This window comes from Monodon monoceros, unplaced genomic scaffold, assembly GCF_005190385.1.
Source record: "Monodon monoceros isolate NGI ecotype Baffin Bay Population unplaced genomic scaffold, NGI_Narwhal_1 Super_Scaffold_4, whole genome shotgun sequence".
In the NCBI taxonomy this organism is placed as follows: Eukaryota; Metazoa; Chordata; class Mammalia; order Artiodactyla; family Monodontidae; genus Monodon; species Monodon monoceros.
In genome coordinates this window covers 50,944,105-50,963,151 of record NW_021703781.1, presented here as the reverse complement: position 1 = coordinate 50,963,151, position 19,047 = coordinate 50,944,105, and the positions used below count along the sequence as shown (strand labels likewise).

The 19,047-nt window shown below is 37.7% G+C and overlaps 1 protein-coding gene across 1 annotated transcript in view; it reads right to left on the bottom strand.

Moving 5' to 3' along the window:
• Nucleotides 1-19,047, bottom strand: part of LOC114908552 (protein CC2D2B-like) — a 105,836-nt gene that overhangs the window by 45,247 nt on the left and 41,542 nt on the right. The window contains 7 exon segments of the mRNA XM_029244809.1: nucleotides 2,196-2,393; nucleotides 2,536-2,718; nucleotides 5,096-5,194; nucleotides 10,163-10,259; nucleotides 14,983-15,092; nucleotides 15,884-15,983; nucleotides 17,445-17,615. Of these exon segments, the coding sequence (XP_029100642.1) occupies nucleotides 2,196-2,393; nucleotides 2,536-2,718; nucleotides 5,096-5,194; nucleotides 10,163-10,259; nucleotides 14,983-15,092; nucleotides 15,884-15,983; nucleotides 17,445-17,615 (958 nt within the window).

Sequence of the window (19,047 nt, the reverse complement as noted above, 5' to 3'; positions counted from 1 at the left end):
ATAAAAGGTGTAAATGATTTTTCATAGATGCCCTTTAATCAAAGCTTATTTTTTCTTTTTTTTCATGAAAATAAAATCTTTATTTTCAGTTATTACCCACCAATAAGAGAAAGTTCACAGTTTTAGCTCTTGACACAAAGTGAACTAGAAGGCAAATTTACATCCATCAGATACAACTAATGGACCAACTTTTAAAAACCAGGCTATCTTGAAAGCTTGCAAGATACCAGATATTGCTGTGTATTCTCTAGTGACAGAATGCCAGCAATGGCTGACAATGACTTGTGAAGTGTTTTTAATAGCAGTGTTTTTTTATATGTTGCTACAAATCAGGAGGTTTATAACACATTCGTGTCCAGAAATGGGTTAAGATACTTTAAAGTCTAAACACACTATGTATGAGTGTGTTTAGGAGTATGTATGTTGCAGTCTCAAGAGGGGTCGGTAGTCCATATGGACTAAATTAATTCTTGCCTCTGGGTAGCAGGTATGTTTGTTTGTAAATATAAAATTATGTTAAACATTAGCACCAGTGCAGAACATGCTCAGCATCATAAGATCCAAAACACCAGCACAAGTTTATCCATCATTAAAAAAACCAATTACCTCCTTCCTAAGATGTCAAACTAGTAGGTAACTAGATTAATAAATCTAACCCCAATGAATGACTCTTGCACTGTACAATTTCCCTTTTAGAAGTATAGGGGAGAACTAGTCAGCTAAACAGACATGTTATGATTTAAAGTCTTAAATCATAAAGTGTTTTTAAAACTGGATATTACCATACATAGATAGAAAATTACTAATAATAGTGACAAAAAAGAGCTTTAAAACTGTAAATAAAACCCCTTTCCTGTTTATCAATAAATGTTGCAGAAGACTTAAAAAAAAAAGATCCTAGAAAGCCTGTTTATTGATTATTCTCTCCATGTACGTTTTAGTAAGTGGTGATGCTCTTGATCAAGAAATCCATTATTAACCTAATTTTCTAATGGAGGGAGAGGTAAAAGATACTTATCACCTTCTGTGGAATCTATCAACTTAAGACCAAAATTAATAACAATATAGGAACTTCAGAAACAGTAAAATTTGTGGTTTGTATTTCATGGATGGTGCTGCTGTTCCAACCTTATAAAGTAAAGGTGTCTGCAAAGCTTATTTTTTTCTTCAACGGGAGACTAGATCTCTGATTTCACATTTTCGTTTCTCAAAGTGGAAGAAGCTACATTCTCTTCTGAGTCCATAATGAATACAGGTACACGTCTCTTTTGTCAGCTGGTAAATAACAGATATGCATAAAGCCACATAAGGATGGGGTGGGAAGTGTTATGTTGGCGGTTTACAGAGCAAAACGTAACATAGTTGGACTTCCCTGGTGGCACAGTGGTTAAGAATCCGCCTGCCAATGCAGGGGACACGGGTTTGATCCTTGGTCCGGGAAGATCCCACATGCTGCAGAACAACTGAGCCCGTGCGCCACAACTACTGAGCCCACGTGCTGCAACTACTGAAGCCTGCGCTCCTAGAGGCCGTGCTTTGCAACAAGAGAAGCCACCGCAATGAGAAGCCCACACACCGCAATGAAGAGTAGCCCCCGCTCGCTGCAACTAGAGGAAGCCTGTGTGCAGTAATGAAGACCCGAGGCAGCCAAAAATAAATAAAACAAAAAAACATAGTTTCTTCACTCCCACATACAACAAGAAGCAATCCTTAGAAGGGCACAACTCCTTTAGAAACATAACTTTTAATTTTGCCTGGAAGTCAAAGGAATTTTTCTGTGTCATTTTTCAAAGTTTGACAGAAAAGTTGTGAAGCTGATATGGTCACGTGAACTGGTGTGGCAACAGTGACTCTCTAGTACAAGTGGGCAGAAGTGAAGGGGATCAGGAAGAAATGTTTTCTTCCATCTGGTGCTCAAGAGGACACATTGCAACATAGATGGTTTCTCTCTCAGGAAACTGTCTCTGAAGGTAAAGTAATTTTAATAAGAAAGTTATACTCAAAGTTAATAATAAAAAGTAAACAAGTTAAAATAAATATAAATTTGGAGTGATCAAAATGTTCTAAAATTTACTGTGGTGATGGTTGCACAACTCCGTGTATATACTAAAAGCCATTGAATTATATGCTTTGGAAGGGCAAATTGTATGGTATACGAATATCACAATAAAGCTACTAAAATAAATATAACTTACAAGTGTTGCATTAGAATCATGAAGAAATATATCCAGGAGTTGTTGAGGCGGATTCAATGCCTTGATATATCTTGTTACTAAGATCTGTATCCCTTCATCATTAAAAACAGTAGTTGTGATTCTTCGTTCAGGAAATAATGCCTTACAATTTTTTTTAAAAATCTGTGCTCTCTCCAAAACATCTATTTGACCTGAAAACTAGAATCAAGTTTAAAATATTTCAACATTGTACTATATTGTCTCCACAGGAAAATATCAAGAGCCAACATTCATTTTTGTCAGCTTTGAAATTAACACTTCTTTGATAGTATATATGAGAATAATTCAGTGTAAAACCTACCTTGTTTAGTTCTGGATGACAGATGGCAAATGATATTTGAGGTTCAATAGTAGCAAAAATATTTAAGAAGGTACATTCTTTTAAGTTCTGTCCATTATAATCTTCTTTAGGAGACACATAAGTCTCACTCCAAGTATACCCAAGCAAAACTGGTGGAATATTTACTTGAAATGTTCCACTAATCTGAAAGAGTATATCAGTATAATGGATTCTGCATGATGAAAATAAACATCAGTCAAATATAGTATAGCTCAGTTCAGCCTTCTCCATTGCAGGAAACAGGCTTGCATGGGTTCATGCTGATTCTACGAATAGGTACTTGCACAAGGATGGTAAGGTTCTCCATGATGATTTGTTCACAGGCAACCTTGACACCCTGGGTCCCTGTCTAATATGTAGTACGTGGAGAAGGCAGAAGTAAGAAAGTGATGAAACAATGAAGCAAGTTAATGGACCAGAGTGATAAAAGCTCTTAGAAGATCTAATTTAAGCTCAGAGAAAATGCTAAAAGACCATGATACATTTTGCATTGGGTCTGGAAAGAGGAAAAAAAACATAACAGCAGGAAGGATGACCCAAAGTCCACTGGAGGAGGGATCTTGTGTGTGTTTGTGTGTGTGTGTGTGTGCACGTGCATGTTTGGGAGGAGATAATTTACAATAATAACTAATAATAATACTAATATAACTAATAGTTATTGAGCACTTACTATGTACAAGGCATTCTGCCAAGTGCTTGATATAGATCATATTATTCAATAAGGTAGACACCGCTCTTATCTCCATTTTATAGATAAGGAAACTGGGGCTCAGAGCATGTAAGTAATTTGTGCAAGATCACAAAACTAATGAGTAGTAGAGCCAGGATTACAACCCAGGTTGGTCCACTTTTTTTTTTGCGGTACCCGGGCCTCTCACTGTTGTGGCCTCTCCCGCTGCGGAGCACAGGCTCCGGACGCGCAGGCTCAGCGGCCATGGCTCAAGGGCCCAGCTGCTCCGCGGCATGTGGGATCTTCCCAGACTGGGGCACGAACCCGTGTCCCCTGCATCGGCAGGCAGGCGGACTCTCAACCACTGCGCCACCAGGGAAGCCCGGTTGGTCCCCTTTTGAAGCTCACATTCTTAACTACTTCTCTATCCTAGCATCTGGCCTGAGACTGAGAAACACCTGCAGGGATTTACAAACATAGGAAGCCCTATACCTCCAACAATTTAAAATCTCCGTTGCTCTTTACTTGCAGCACTTGTATTTTCAACGTGCTCCCTCATGACATCCTGTGATTGCATAATACGCAGACGTTTCTATTCTCCTCCATTCTCTTCTCCTTTCGTACCAACAGTTTTAGGTGGTAACATGACAGCCATGGAGTGACCAAGTCACATAAGTAAAATGCAAGAAGTCTGAGAGGTTTTCTGGGGAAGTGTCTGTTTTCCTGATACAGGCACTGCCCCTTCTTGCTTCACCCCACCTCCTGTCTGCAGCATGAATATGAGGCTGGAGGTGCAATTATGAGGATGAAAGTCACATGATGAGGAGAGTAGAACAGAAAGACAAAAGTAGCTTTGGATCCTTGATGATATTCTTGAGCAGATGCACTGGCATCTAGGCTTCTTTTTTGTGAGATAAATAGACCTCTTACATCAGCCACTGTTAGTCAGGTTTTCCGTTGCATATGACTGAATACAGTACTAACTGATAGACACATAAATCCTTCTGAGTCAAATGACTTTGTGTGCTTGATAAATGCATCTTTAGGGACTTGATTAAAAGTTATCTCCTCTGTAAATATTCCCCTGATCTTTCATCCTCCTCCTCATTCACTTCTTACCTACCCCGAACCCCTCTGAACACCCCCTTGCTTCCCCCTCCAAACCACGAAGGGTAGGGTACCCCTTACTCAGTGTTCTCATAGTACCAATCTCATGCCCCTATCAAAGCCCTACAGCATTACCATGTTGTACTGAAATGGTTGTTTTCTTCTACAGACAGTGAACTCCTTGAGGTAGAAAATTCATTTCTGAATCATCTGTAACTGGCATGTCTCTGTAAGCAACAGGGCCCCAAATGAAATCTAGAATGGGGTTTTTATATTTTGCTGGCCATGTAGGCATTTTCTTGCTGCAAAACCCAACAGCAGAGCCCTCTGGGGGTGCCACAGATGCTAATCATCAGTCTCACCATTACCAATAAACAGTGTTTGAGGAGCTGAAACTCCTGGAACCCATGGTTACAAAGCAATGTCACTAAGCAGAACATGTATGAATCTGGTCTTACAAAACTATTATGAGCAAATGTGAATGTTGCTTTAAGACCTAAGGCTACCTGTCCTTTTCTTCATCAACAAACACTCTAAAAATATATGAAATAAATTTGTGGGTGTCTCCTATTCCAGAGACAGCTAAAACCTTCAAACACTCCAACACCCATGGGGCAGTCGAATACAGGATCATTTTGACTGACTTATCAACCTGCCAGTCAGAATCTGACTCAAAGACACAGGTATTTCTATTAGCCAGAGACAAAAATTCAGAATAATTAGCAAAGAATCATCTTCTATTACCTCAGATTGTTGCAGGAGAGCAGAGAAAGGGAAGACAATGGATCCAAGCCAATTCTTTCTTATATATGAATGACCACTGCAGCTCTTGAAACTGTGATCCTATTAAAATAAATAATTTTTCTATTACTCATTCTATATCATGTGATGGATAATTTCACACAAACATGTAGGTAAGTATAAAAAATTCTCTTCCTTTTTAAAAAGAAGCCAAAGAGTAAATAGAAAAGATTTTTTTTCTCCGTTTAAAAAATTTCTTAAAAAGATAATTGACTATTTAAAGCAATAATAATGACCTGTTGTGGAGTTTATGACACACATATAAGGAAAATGTATGATAACACTAACACAAAGCACAGGAGGGGAAATGGAAGTATAGTAATATCCTGTTCTTACACTATATATGAAGTGGCATAATATTATATAAAGATAGACTGTGATAAAGATTATATAATAAAACCTAACACCATACACAAAAATAAACTCAAAATGGATTAAAGACCTAAATGTAAGACCGGACACTATAAAACACTTAGAGGAAAACATAGGAAGAACACTCTTTGACGTAAATCACAGCAAGATCTTTTTTGACCCACCTCCTAGAGTAATGGAAATAAAAACAAAAATAAACAAATGGGACCTAATTAAACTTAAAAGCTTTTGCACAACAAAGGAAACTATAAACAAGACGAAAAGACAACCCTCAGAATGGGAGAAAATATTTGCAAATGAATCAACAGACAAACGATTAGTCTCCAAAATATATAAACAGCTCATGCAGCTCAATTTAAAAAAACAAACAACCCAATCCAAAAATGGGCAGAAGACCTAAATAGACATTTCTCCAAAGAAGACATACAGATGGCCAAGAAGCACATGAAAAGCTGCTCAACATCACTAATTATTAGAGAAATGCAAATCAAAACTACAATGAGGTATCACCTCACACCAGTTAGAATTGGCATCATCAGAAAATCTACAACCAACAAATGCTGGAGAGGGTGTGGAGGAAAGGGAACCCTCTTGCACTGTTGGTGGGAATGTAAATTGCTACAGCCACTATGGAGAACAGTATGGAGGTTCCTTAAAAAACTAAAAATAGAATTACCATATGATCCAGCAATCCCACTACTGGGCATATACCCTGAGAAAACCATAATTCAAAAAGAGTCATGTACCACAGTGTTCATTGCAGCACTATTTACAATAGCCAGGTCATGGAAGCAACCTAAATGCCCATCAACAGACGAATGGATAAAGAAGATGTGGTACATGCGTACAACGGAATATTACTCAGCCATAAAAAGGAATGAAACTGGGTCATTTGTTGAGACGTGGATGGATCTAGAGACTGTCGTACAGAGTGAAGTAAGTCAGAAAGAGAAAAACAAATATCGTATATTAAGGCATATATGTGGAACCTAGAAAAATGGTACAGATGAACCAGTTTGCAGGGCAGCAATAGAGACACAGAGGTAGAGAACAAACGTATGGACACCAAGGGGGGAAGTGGCGGAGTGGGGTGGGGTGGGATGAATTGGGCTATTGGGATTGACATATATACATATATACACTGATGTGTATAAAATTGATGACTAATAAGAACCTGCTGTATAAAAAAATAAATAAAATAAAATTCAAAAATTAAGAAAAGTACATGCACCTAATAAAGAGTTACAAAATATATAAAGCAAAAACAGAGCTAAAAAATATGACACCAAAAGCAAGTTGATAAATTTGACATCAAAACTTAAAACTTTGCTCTTCAAAAGGCACTGCTGAGAAAATGAAAAGACAAGCTATGTACCGGGAGAAAATATTTGTAAATCATATATCTGATAAAGGATTTGTATATAGAATATGTAAAGAATCCTCAGAACTGAATAATAAGAAAACAAATAACCCAATTTGAAAAATAGACAAAAGATTTGGACAGACAGTTCACCAAAGAAGATATTCAGATAGCAAATAAATACATGGAAAAGTGCTCGCCATCATTAGTCATTAGGAAATACAAATTAAAACTACAGTGAGATACAACCGCACGGTTACTAGAGTGGCTAAAATTTTTAAGTCTGACCGCTTGTCTGTAAGACTGTGAAAGAACTAGAAGTCTCATACATTGCTGGTGGAAATAAAAAATGGTACAGTCACTTTGGAAAAACAGTTTAGCAGTTTCTTAAATGTCTACTTACCATATGATCCAGCCATTTCACTCCTATGTATTTGCCCAAGAGAAATTAAAGCATTTGTCCATACAAGGACTTATACACAAATGCTCATAGCAGCTTTATTTATAATAGCCACCCCCAAAGAAAACCCAAATATCCATCAACAGCTGAATATTTAAACATACGACAGAATGTATGTGTTCAATAGACTACCACTATACAGTAAAAATTAATGAACTAGTTGATAAATAAAACAACTGAGACACATCTCAAAATAATTTTTCTGTGAAAGTTGCCAGACCAAGGGGAAAAAAGTGCATGCTGTATGATGCCATTTTTATACAATTCCAGAAAACGTAAACTATAGTTACAGAAAGCAGATCAGTGGTTGCCTGGGGTGGGAGGAAGGAAAGGAAGGAGGGAGGTATTCTAACAGGACAGGGGAAAACCTTTGAGAGTGGTGGATATGTTCATTATCTTGACTTTGATGATGGTTTCATGGGTATATATACGTCAAAACTTGTCAAAGGGGCTTCCCTGGTGGCACAGTGGTTGAGAGTCCGCCTGCCGATGCAGGGGACACGGGTTCGTGCCCCGGTCCGGGAGGATCCCACATGCCGCGGAGCGGCTGGGCCCGTGAGCCATGGCCGCTGAGCCTGCGTGTCCGGAGCCTGTGCCCCGCAACGGGAGAGGCCACAACAGTGAGAGGCCCCAAAAAAACTTGTCAAAGTATACACTTTAATTATGTGAAGTTTATTATATGCTAATTATGCCTCAATAATCCTATTTTTTAAATTAGAGAACGTATGTGTAGTAAGAGAAGCAGGGACTAGACATAAATGAGTTTGGCATTTACCACCACGACCAACCCCACTGGCAGTACTCTATGATTCACTCCACTTTTAGCCGTTTAAATTTTTCACTTCATCAACAAAAGTGCTGAAATGGGGGAATATAGGAAAGGTGTTAGAGAATAGCTCTTGCAACAGGCATGTTGCTCGTTTAAGACTAGTATAGGCAACATCCCTCTCTTTAGCACTAGTATGTACTTATATCCACTGAAGTTTTTTGTTTGTAATTAGGGAAGGTGAGAGCAGTTGGGCTGAGTTTAGGAATCAAGGCGAAGAGAAAGGACAATGAGGACATGGAAAGGGTTGGTGTGCACTGTACCCCACTAGGTCCCTTGTCCTGGGTTTGGCCCCTGATGGTTAGGGTCGGCGGCTGGAGAAGCTCTTCTACTGTGAGATTTTGTGTACCAATACTATTGCTTTAAGATCTAGATATATAATATGTAGTATGAATTCAGAGAAAATAGGGCCATTCTTCCCATGTTTGTGCAGAATCCAGTGCCTCTTGGGTATTCTGAAGTTTCATAGCTTTGGGCTCAAGGATAATTGGGGAGATAATACCCTTGCCACACATGATGGCACCCTAATCAGGGGCAATGTCAACAGTGGTGGTGGTGAGATTCTTTTAAGTGGCTTTGAGAGCTGTGGAGCCTGAATCAAAAGAACACACACACTGTCGAAATGTGAAGGATGACTATAGCTAACAGTCATGTTTAGGCACATATATGAGGACTACTTGGAGGCTTCCAGAAAATTTTCGGTGGGACTGGTGGAGGTTCTGTGAGTAGAGGGTGGAACAAGAGTAAGACCTTAGATTATTTATGTTAATGTGACTTCTTTTAAATCCATAAACTCAGAATTTCTGTTAATATTAAAGTTATACACTATTATCTGGTCTGAAGTAAGGAGATAGGATAAAAGAAGGGAGATAAAAAGGACAATTCATTGTAGTTTTCCTCACACACTATCTTGCTTTCTGTTTCATTTTTTACCTTTCCACCATCCACCTTTGCCTTGCTGCCGTAATTATGGATCATGTTGGCTTACTGCCAAGAAATAATGGTATCAGTTAGGTTGCCATGGCCCGTTCCTTAGAAAATTCATCTGATGGTCCACTTGTAGATAGTCCAGGTTAGAAATGTAAAAACCTTGCAAAAGAAAATGCAGTATATTCTGGCTCCCATTTTAATCTGATCTCTCTCTTCTAAGAAGAACAAATGCCAGGGAGTCCAGGGTCATAATAGACACTTTTGAGATTCTAGTGATCATATGCAACTGTTAAGAATATCAAGAAAGCCATGGTATTCAATTTCCAAGCCCTGGGATTGTTGTTGCTATTTACCTGAATCTGGGGAAGGGCCGAAGTTTGAAAAAAGCTGCCAATACCCCAGATTCCTGCCTTCAGTTCATAACCACTGCTTTTAGATATCTTGCTACATGTCAGTAAACAATGTAAAGCATCTTAATGTATATACCTTTATCATAGTAAATATGCTTAGTGCAGCAAACTTTAAAAATACGCTAAAGCTTGGCTACCAGGAAGTTCACATGTAAATGTAACGTTCAATTGCAGAAATCTACTTTTCCCAAATTCTTGGTATATTTATCTCTCCTCCTCTTATATGTGGTTTATGATCCCTGTTATTTTTGGTCTTTTACTTTTTTTTTTTTGCGGTACCCGGGCCTCTCACTGTTGTGGCCTCTCCCGTTGCGGAGCACAGGCTCCGGACGCGCAGGCTCAGCGGCCATGGCTCACGGGCCCAGCCACTCCACGGCATGTGGGATCCTCCCGGACTGGGGCACGAACCTGCATCCCCTGCATCGGCAGGCAGACTCTCAACCACTGCACCACCAGGGAAGCCCGATCCCTGTTATTTTTGAATTGACTTGTCATATGTCTGATTTTATTTCAAGTTGCCCCACATCCTTTTTAGAAAATGTTGGAAATAGATACTGTATCTAAAACCAAATTTACAAATATGTTAATAGACTTCATTCAGTCTGAACTTATAATTATTTCAACATTGATTATTATAATTATTTTACTTTACCTCATGTTTTTCAATAATCATTTCATCAAAAATGTTGATATATATATTATCTTTTATTTTAGATAAGCTTGAGATGCTATAATCATGTCCTGGTAAGCTGTAAATAAGAAAAACATATTTAAATGCTTAATTGATTTTATAAAAGCATTATTCATAAAGGACTATAAAATTGCCTGCATTATTTTCTTTTATAAAGTATAAGATAAGAAAATCTATGTGCTTTCAGGACAACTGCTACCTTTCATTAAAGCCAGTATCAAAATATATACAAACAATAAATGCTGGAGAGGGTGTGGAGAAAAGGGAACCCTCTTGCACTGTTGGTGGGACTGTAAATTGGTACAACCACTATGGAGAACAGTATGGAGGTTCCTTAAAAAACTAAAAATAGAACTATCAAATGATCTAGCAATCCCACTCCTGGGCATATACCCATAGAAAACTCTAATTCAAAAAGATACATGCACCCCAATGTTCATTGCAGAACTACTTACAATAGCCAGGATGTGGAAGCAACCTAAGTGTCCATCGACAGATGAATGGATAAAGAAGATGTGGCACATATATACAATGGAATATTACTCAGCCATAAAAAGAAACGAAATTGAGTTATTTGTAGTGAGGTGGATGGACCTAGAGTCTGTCATACAGAGTGAAGTAAGTCAGAAAGAGAAAAACAAATACCATATGCTAACACATATATATGGAATCTAAAAAAAAAACAAAACGTTATGAAGAACCTAGGTGCAGGACGGGAATAAAGACGCAGACCTACTAGAGAATGGACTTGAGGACACGGGGACGGGGAAGAGTAAGCTGAGACAAAGTGAGAGAGTGGCATGGACATATATACACTACTAAATGTAAAATCGATAGCTAGTGGGAAGCAGCCGCATAGCACAGGGAGATCAGCTCGGTGCTTTGTGACCACCTAGAGGGGTGGGATAGGGAGGGTGGGAGGGAGGGAGACGCAAGAGGGAAGAGATATGGGGATAGATGTATATGTATAGCTGATTCACTTTGTTATAAAGCAGAAACTAACACAGCATTGTAAAGCAATTACAAAGATGTTAAAAAAAAAGTCAGAGGGATGCCATCAAGAAACCATGCAAATAGTCAAGAACTATATAATCTGCAGAAATTGAGGGAGCTGAACAAGATTGGCAAGAGAAGGGGGTAAGGGTGCCAGGAAAAGAGACAGGACTTTGATAACAGATGTAGTTGACAGTTCTTTATATTCCTTTTACCCGAGGGAGAGCTAAAGATGTATAGGAAGTAACAACTGAAAATTGCTAATTGAGTTTAGAGAAAAATTTTAAGTTCTAAATTTTAAATCTGTCTTGATCAGTGCACTTTATTTTCAATTACAAAAGCCTATTTATATAGCTTTAGCATCAAATATGAACCTGAGAAAAAAAAGAGCCGGAGATCCCACGTCCAGATTTCAAAATGCATATATTACGAAGTTACAGTAATCGAAACAGTCTGGCCTAAAAACTGACATATAGACCAGTGGTACAGAATAGAGAGCCTAGATATAAATCCTTGCATCTATGTCAGGTCAACCGATCTTTGACAAGGGTGCCAAGACTACTCAATGAAGAAAGGACAATCTCTTCAACAAATGGTGTTGGTAAAACTATGTGCAAAAGGATCAAATTTGAGGGAGGAGATATGGGGATGTATGTATAGGTATAGCTGATTCACTTTGTTATAAAGCAGAAACTAACACACCATTGTAAAGCAATTATACTCCAATAAAGATGTTAATAAAAAAAAGAATCAAATTTGATCTTTATCTTATACCATACACAAAATTCAACTCAAAATGAATTAAATATTTAAAATGTAAGACCTGAAACTATAAAGCTTCTAGAAGAAAATACAGGGGAAAAGTTTCATGACATAGGTTGTGGCAATAATTTCATGGACATGATACCAAAGCACAGCAACAAAAGCAAAAATAAAAAAGTGGAACTATATCAAACTGTAAACCTTCTGCACAGCAAAGGAAATAATCGTCAGAGTACAAGGTCAACTTATGGAATGGGAGAAAATATTTGCAAACCATATATATTATAAGGGGGTTCATCTCCAACATACATAAAGAGCTCATACAACTGAATAGTAAAAAAGCTAATAATCTGATTTTAAAATGTACTAAAACTTGAATGGACATTTTCCAAAAATGACATACAAATGGCTAATAGATATATGAAAAAATGCTCAAAATTGCTAATAATAAAACACTCAGTAATAATCAGGGAAATTCAAAGCTACAATGAGATATCACTTCACAATTGTTAGGATGGCTATTATCAAAAAAAATAAAATAAAGTAACAAGTGCTGGTGAAGGTGTGTAAAATTGGAACTCCTGCACACAGTTGGTGGGAATGTAAAATGGTGCAGCTGCTATGGAAAACGTTATGCAGGTTCCTCAAAAAATTAAAAATAGAACTGATACCATATGATCTAGCAATCCCATTTCTAGGTATTTATCCAAAAGAACTGAATCAGAATATCAAAGAGATGTTAGCACTCTTATGTTCATTGCAGCACTATTCACAACAGTATGGAAGCATGCTAAATGTCTGTTGACAGATGAATGGATAAAGAAAATGTGGTATATATATGGAATACTGCTCACCCTTTAAAAAGAAGGAAATTCTGCAATATGTGGCAACATGGATGAATCTTGAGGACATTATACTAAATGAAATAAACCAGTCATAAAAAGACTGCATGATTCCACCTATATGTGGCATCTAAAGTAGTCAAATTCATAGAGTCAAAGAGCAGAATGGTGGTCGCCAGGGGCTGGGGGAAGGGGGAAATGGGAAGTTACTAATCAACAAGGCATAAAACTTCAGGGAAGCAAGATGAATAAGCTCTAGATCTGCTGTACAACCTTTTACCTACATTCAGCAGTAGTATATTGCACACTTAAAAATTTGTTCAAAGGGTACATGTCATGTTAAGTGTTCTTTCCACATTAAAAAAGTCAGTAGATGTTGAGTAAGGCAAACTACCCTCTGTAACAGTGGCTCACGTGATTGTGGGGGAAGGCAAGCCCAAAATCTGCAGGGTAAGCTGGCAGCCTGGAAGCCCAGGGGAGAGCTGCAGTTCAAGTCTGAAGCCAGTGTGCTGGCAGAATTCCATCTTCCTAAGTGGGGTAGGTCTTCTTTCTGTTAAGCCTTCAACCAATTGGATGAGGCACACCCCTATTACAGAGGGTAAAGAGAGTCAAACAGACACACACACACACACACACACACACACACACACACACACCCTGTTAGTTCTGCTTTTATGGAGAACCCTGAAATGCAATGACACTCTGGAAAAGGTAAAACTATGGTGGCAGTGAAAGGATCAGTGGTTGCCAGAGGTTCCAGGGGAAGGATGAACAGATAAATGGGTGAAGCACAGGGCATTTTTAGGGCAGTGGAACTATGCTGTATGATACTACAGTGGTGGATACATGTCATTATACATTTGTCAAAACCCATAGAATGTACAACACAAAGAGCGAACCCTAATGTAAATTGTGGACTTTGATAATGTGTCAACATTGGTCCATTGATTGTAACAAATGTACCACACTGACACTTTAGGGAGGCTGTGTGTGCGTGTTGTAGGGAGAGGATGTATAAGAACTCTGTGCTTTCTGCTCAGTTTTACTGTGAACCTAAACTGCTCTAAAAATTAAAGCCTATCGATTTGTTTAAAATGGAAAAAAAAAAGAAACTCAATCTCATTAGAAATCCAGGAATGTAAATTAAACCACAATAAGAATATCACTTTAGATCCACCGTATTAGAAAAATTAATTTTAAAAATACAAAATATTATTGAAGATGTGGCACAACAGGAACTTTTATATCGCTGTTGGGAGTATGTATTGGCACAATCACTTTAGAAAAAACTTTGGCATTAGCTAGTAAAGTTGAAGCAATTCCACTCCTGGATACAGATCCTAGAGTAAAGGGTCTCAGTGTGTCCCCTGACTAGGAGCATCAGTAACACCTGGGAACTTGTTAGAAATGGAATTATGTATCAGAGCTACTGAACTAGAAACTATGGATTTGGGCCCAGCAATCTGTTTAAAGAAGCTGTACAGGTGATTTCAGTGCACAAAATACTTTGAGAACTACTGTCTTAAAAAGAAACTCTTACATGTGTGTTCCAGATGACAAGTACAAGAATGTTCAGAGCAATACTATTTACAATAGCAAAACATTAAAACCAGGCAAATCTGCATCAACAGGATAAAGTATAAATAAATTATGGCATTTTAGTACAGTGGAATACTATACAGAAGTGAAAATAAAGGAAGGAAGGAATAGTTACAAGTATGAATATAGATAAATCTCTCAAAATAAGAGTAAAGAAACAGATTGCAAAAGATCATTCAATTTACATAAAGTTGGAAAACATCCACAAGTAAACAAAACATAGCTAGGGATAAATACCTATGATTTAAAGTCATAAAGAGAGGGAATGATAAACAAATTCATGGTTGTTACCTCTGGGGAGAAAGAAAGGGGATACAAATAGTTATTGGCACAGTGGAGCCTTCAAAAATATTGCTAATACTCCATTTTTTAAGCTAGATGGTAGATACACAGGTATTCATTTTATCATTTTTCCTCAGAACTTACATTTACATATACATTATATATATTAATATCTATGTAAGAAATACTTCATAATTTAAAAACTTAAGCCTATATCCATCATTATTTTCAATAAACAGCTCAAGAAAATAATTTTGTTACTGTTCTATTTTAGAAGCTGAGGAAAAATGGACTCCAACTTACATAAAATCTACTTTAATTTCTTCATTCCAGCATGGATGAGATCCACTTGCAACACTGGTTTGGTACACAGTGTGCTGAAAGGAAACTTCCACAAAGGGGTGCACAGTATCCTGAAACACATAATTAACACGACTAGATTTTTGTAATATTTTATATAGCTGATAAAAGGTAGAAATTAGTTACTGGCTGATAACTGGATGGCTTACTTTTTCCAGTTTTTCAAACAACCATTATTCATTCATTCATTCAATTAACATTTCTTCAACCTATTCAGTATCAGGTACTACTTTGCTAGGATCCAAAAATAAATGGAAATCCTTAAGGATTTTTATCTTAAGTCTATCAGGAGAAAATAAACAGGTAAACAAATAATTGCAATGAAATGTAAGAAATATATTCAAGGTATAATAGTAACTCAGGAGAGAGAATGATTAACTTTCTGGGGTGAGGACAAGGAGAACTTCACAGAGAAAACATTGCTTGGGCTTGAGCTTTGAAACATTAAATAGTAGTTCGTGTGGCCAATAACATGGAGGTATGGTGGCCATTCCAGGCAAAGGAAAGGGCATATACGGAGGCCTTCTAGAACAAGTAGTAGTATGATATGATACCGCTGTGGGCTGATGAGAAATGTGGCTGATTGGTATGTAAGAACCAGACCATTACAGAGTTTGGTAGCCATTCTAAGGAGCTACCATTGTAAAGAGCTTGCACCTTATTCTACAGACCCTGAGAGCAGGGTAGCAGAGAATGAAATAGTTAGAATTACATTTTATAAAGAGCACCTTCACTGTGTTACGGAGAGTAAACTAGAATTAGATGGATAGTCCAGTTAGGGGCCAGTTGCAATTCAGGGAAAACATGATCAAAACGGCACTTTATAGAAGTGTTAAATACTTACCTCATTTAAGATCTCATCTGAGGTTACGGATTTGATTGTTTCTTTATGTCTGAGGCGAGACATGGATGATATCAAATAAGTAGGCATATCCAAGGCTCTTCTGAAAGACAATATAGAGATAGGCACTTTAATTAATTTTAATATTAGTTTTGGTGCGAGTAGCTGGCTTTTTGCTTATGCTTATAGAGGTATATAAGTCAGCTACCCTGGATCTTATAGAGTTTGCTTTGGATCTTCATAACATAGGTGGTTAGAGATAAATACGTGACAATCACTACTCTGAAAGGGTAGCTCCTAAATGCTGAACTATGGATTGGAACCAGTCTGTGACAGAGTTTTCACTGACCCTCAGCAAAAGGAAAAAAATAGAGCAAGTAACACTTTGAGGCTGTATTCTTCCTATTTTTGGTGTTACAATATTCTTTCTTTTACAAATTGATTATTATAGAAAATGGTGGTAATTTTATAATGTCCTTATTTCACAAAACAGCCTTGAAATGTGCATTTGAGAATATCAATTCTATCATAAATAAAGTCATATTTTATAATATAAAACACAGGCAAAACCTTTAAGAGGTTTTAACTATAGATTCGTAGCTAGTAAGCAAAATATTTGTTTTTCATATGTAGAGTTCATGGGATGTGGTAAACATAAAATAAGCAAGTAGAGCACATAAGTGTTAAATGTAGACAGAGAGGGTTACTCAGTATTCCTGAGGTACCTGGGCACTAAATATTCACAATACATAAATTATACATGAGATTAAATATATGGAACACTTGAAATTCGGGTTATACTAAATATTCATGAGTATTTAATATTCATGATGCCTTAATTTGGCCACCTTGACCCTACATATCCTCTGCCCAAGAAACGCAAATAAAACACACTGAGTGCCAGCAGAAGAGATAGGTAAGACTTGAGTTTTGTAGAAGTCACCTAAAATGATAAATCCAAAATGGAGCTTACTCTCTCCTGTAGTCTATATACTTCCAATGCTGTGTGGGGACAGTGGCAGAGAACGGTGTAATTAGCAACAGCAGCTTAAGTTTTCACAACAGGGAATAGGGACAGGAGGTATTTATTTGATATAGCACCCAAAAATATACATGTTAAAGGTACTTCGGGCATCTCAAACTTCTGAAAATTTGTAATACACAGCAATGACAGTAAGTTTGACTATCCAAATGAAGATTTCAACTTTCATTTAGTTTCTGTATATTGAGCATTAATAAAGTGCAAAGGTTTTTTTTGTTTGTTTGTTTTTTGTTTTTTGTTTTTTTTTATGAGGGCCTCTTACTGTTGTGGCCTCTCCCGTTGCAGAGCACAGGCTCTGGACGCGCAGGCTCCGCGGCCATGGCTCACGGGCCCAGTCGCTCCGCGGCATGTGGGATCATCCCGGACCGGGGCACGAACCCGTGTCCCCTGCATCGGCAAGCGGACTCTCAACAGCTGCGCCACCAGGGAAGCCCCAAGTGCAAAGTTTTATTAAGAAGACAGTATAGAAATTTACATTTAAGACATCTTTTGCAACTCCAAAAATTGGCGCAATTGCCTTACCTATTAATTATTGCTTTCCTTGTAGGAATATTATAAGCCCTCAATATTCTGACAAGAATCTTAATATCTCCGTCACAGATAGTCTGTGCTGCCACTTTTTTCCTTTCTTGCCTCTGAGGCTTTAACTTTCTTCGTCGTTCAAGAAGCTTACAAACTGCACGTGTCAACTGGCTAAAGAGTAAAAAATGATCAATCACATAGATACAAGATAACTTAAAATTTGAAATATATCAATTTTTTAAATTAATTATTATAAATAAGGCCATTATTCTGAACCATGTTCTCTCCATTGTGGAGGGGAGACAGAGTTGTCTTAGACCCGAGGAAAGAATCTTTTTCTGAGCATAGAAGAGATGCTATGTTAAGAGAGAATATGATTGCTCCACGTAATTTGGGTGTATGGTCCAAGAAGAAACAAGGGCGTGGAGAGGTAATTCCATGAAACATGATGTTATATCAAAGGATTATTCATTTTTTAGGAATCGTTCTCTTGAAAGTGGTTAGATACTCAACTTTTCTACATGGTTCTGAATAGGAGTTAGTTATATGTGCTCCCAACGCTGGCAACACAAATCTATGCAATTATAGCTTTATGGTCACACCTATTTTCCTCCAAAGACTGAAAATAAAACACAGACTTCAGACTATACTACAAAGCTATAGTCATCAAAACAGTATGGTACTGGCACAAAAGTAGAAATATAGATCAATGGAACAGGATAGAAAGCCCAGAAATAAACCCACACACTTATGGTCAATTAATCTATAAATATGACAAAGAAGGCAAGACTATACAATGGAGGAAAGAAAGTCTCTTCAACAAACCGTGCTGAGAAAACTGGACAGCTACATGTAAAAAAAAAGAAAGTGGAACATTCTTTAACACCATGCACAAAAATAAACTCAAAATGGATTAAAGACCTAAATATGAGACCAGACACTATAAAACTCTTAGAGGAAAACACAGGCAGAACACTCTCTGACATAAATCACAGCAATATCTTTTTCAATCCATCTCCCAGAGTAATGGAAATAAAAACACACATAAACAAATGGGGCCTAATTAAACTCAAAAGCTTTTGCACAGCAAAGGAAACCATAAACAAAATGAAAAGACAACCCACAGAATGGGAGAAAATATTTGCCAATAATGTGACTGACAAGGGATTTGTCTCCAAAATTTACAAACAGCTCATGTGGCTTAATATCATCAAAACAAACAACCCAATCAAAAAATGGGCAGCATACCTAAATAGACATTTCTGCAAAGAAGACATACAGATGGCTAAGAGGCACATGAAAAGATGTTCAACAACACTAATTATTAAAGAAATGCAAATCAAAACTACAATGAGATATCACCTCACATCGGTCAGAATGGCTATCATCAAAAAATCCACAAATGGGCTTCCCTGGTGGCACAGTGGTTAAGAATCTGCCTGCCAATGCAGGGGACACACGTTCGAGCCCTGGGCTGGGAAGATGCCACATGCCGCGGAGCAGCTAAGCCTGTGTGCCACAACTACTGAGCCTGCACTCTAGAGCCCACGAGCCACAACTACTGAAGTCCACATGCCTAGAGCCTGTGCTCTGCAACAAGGGA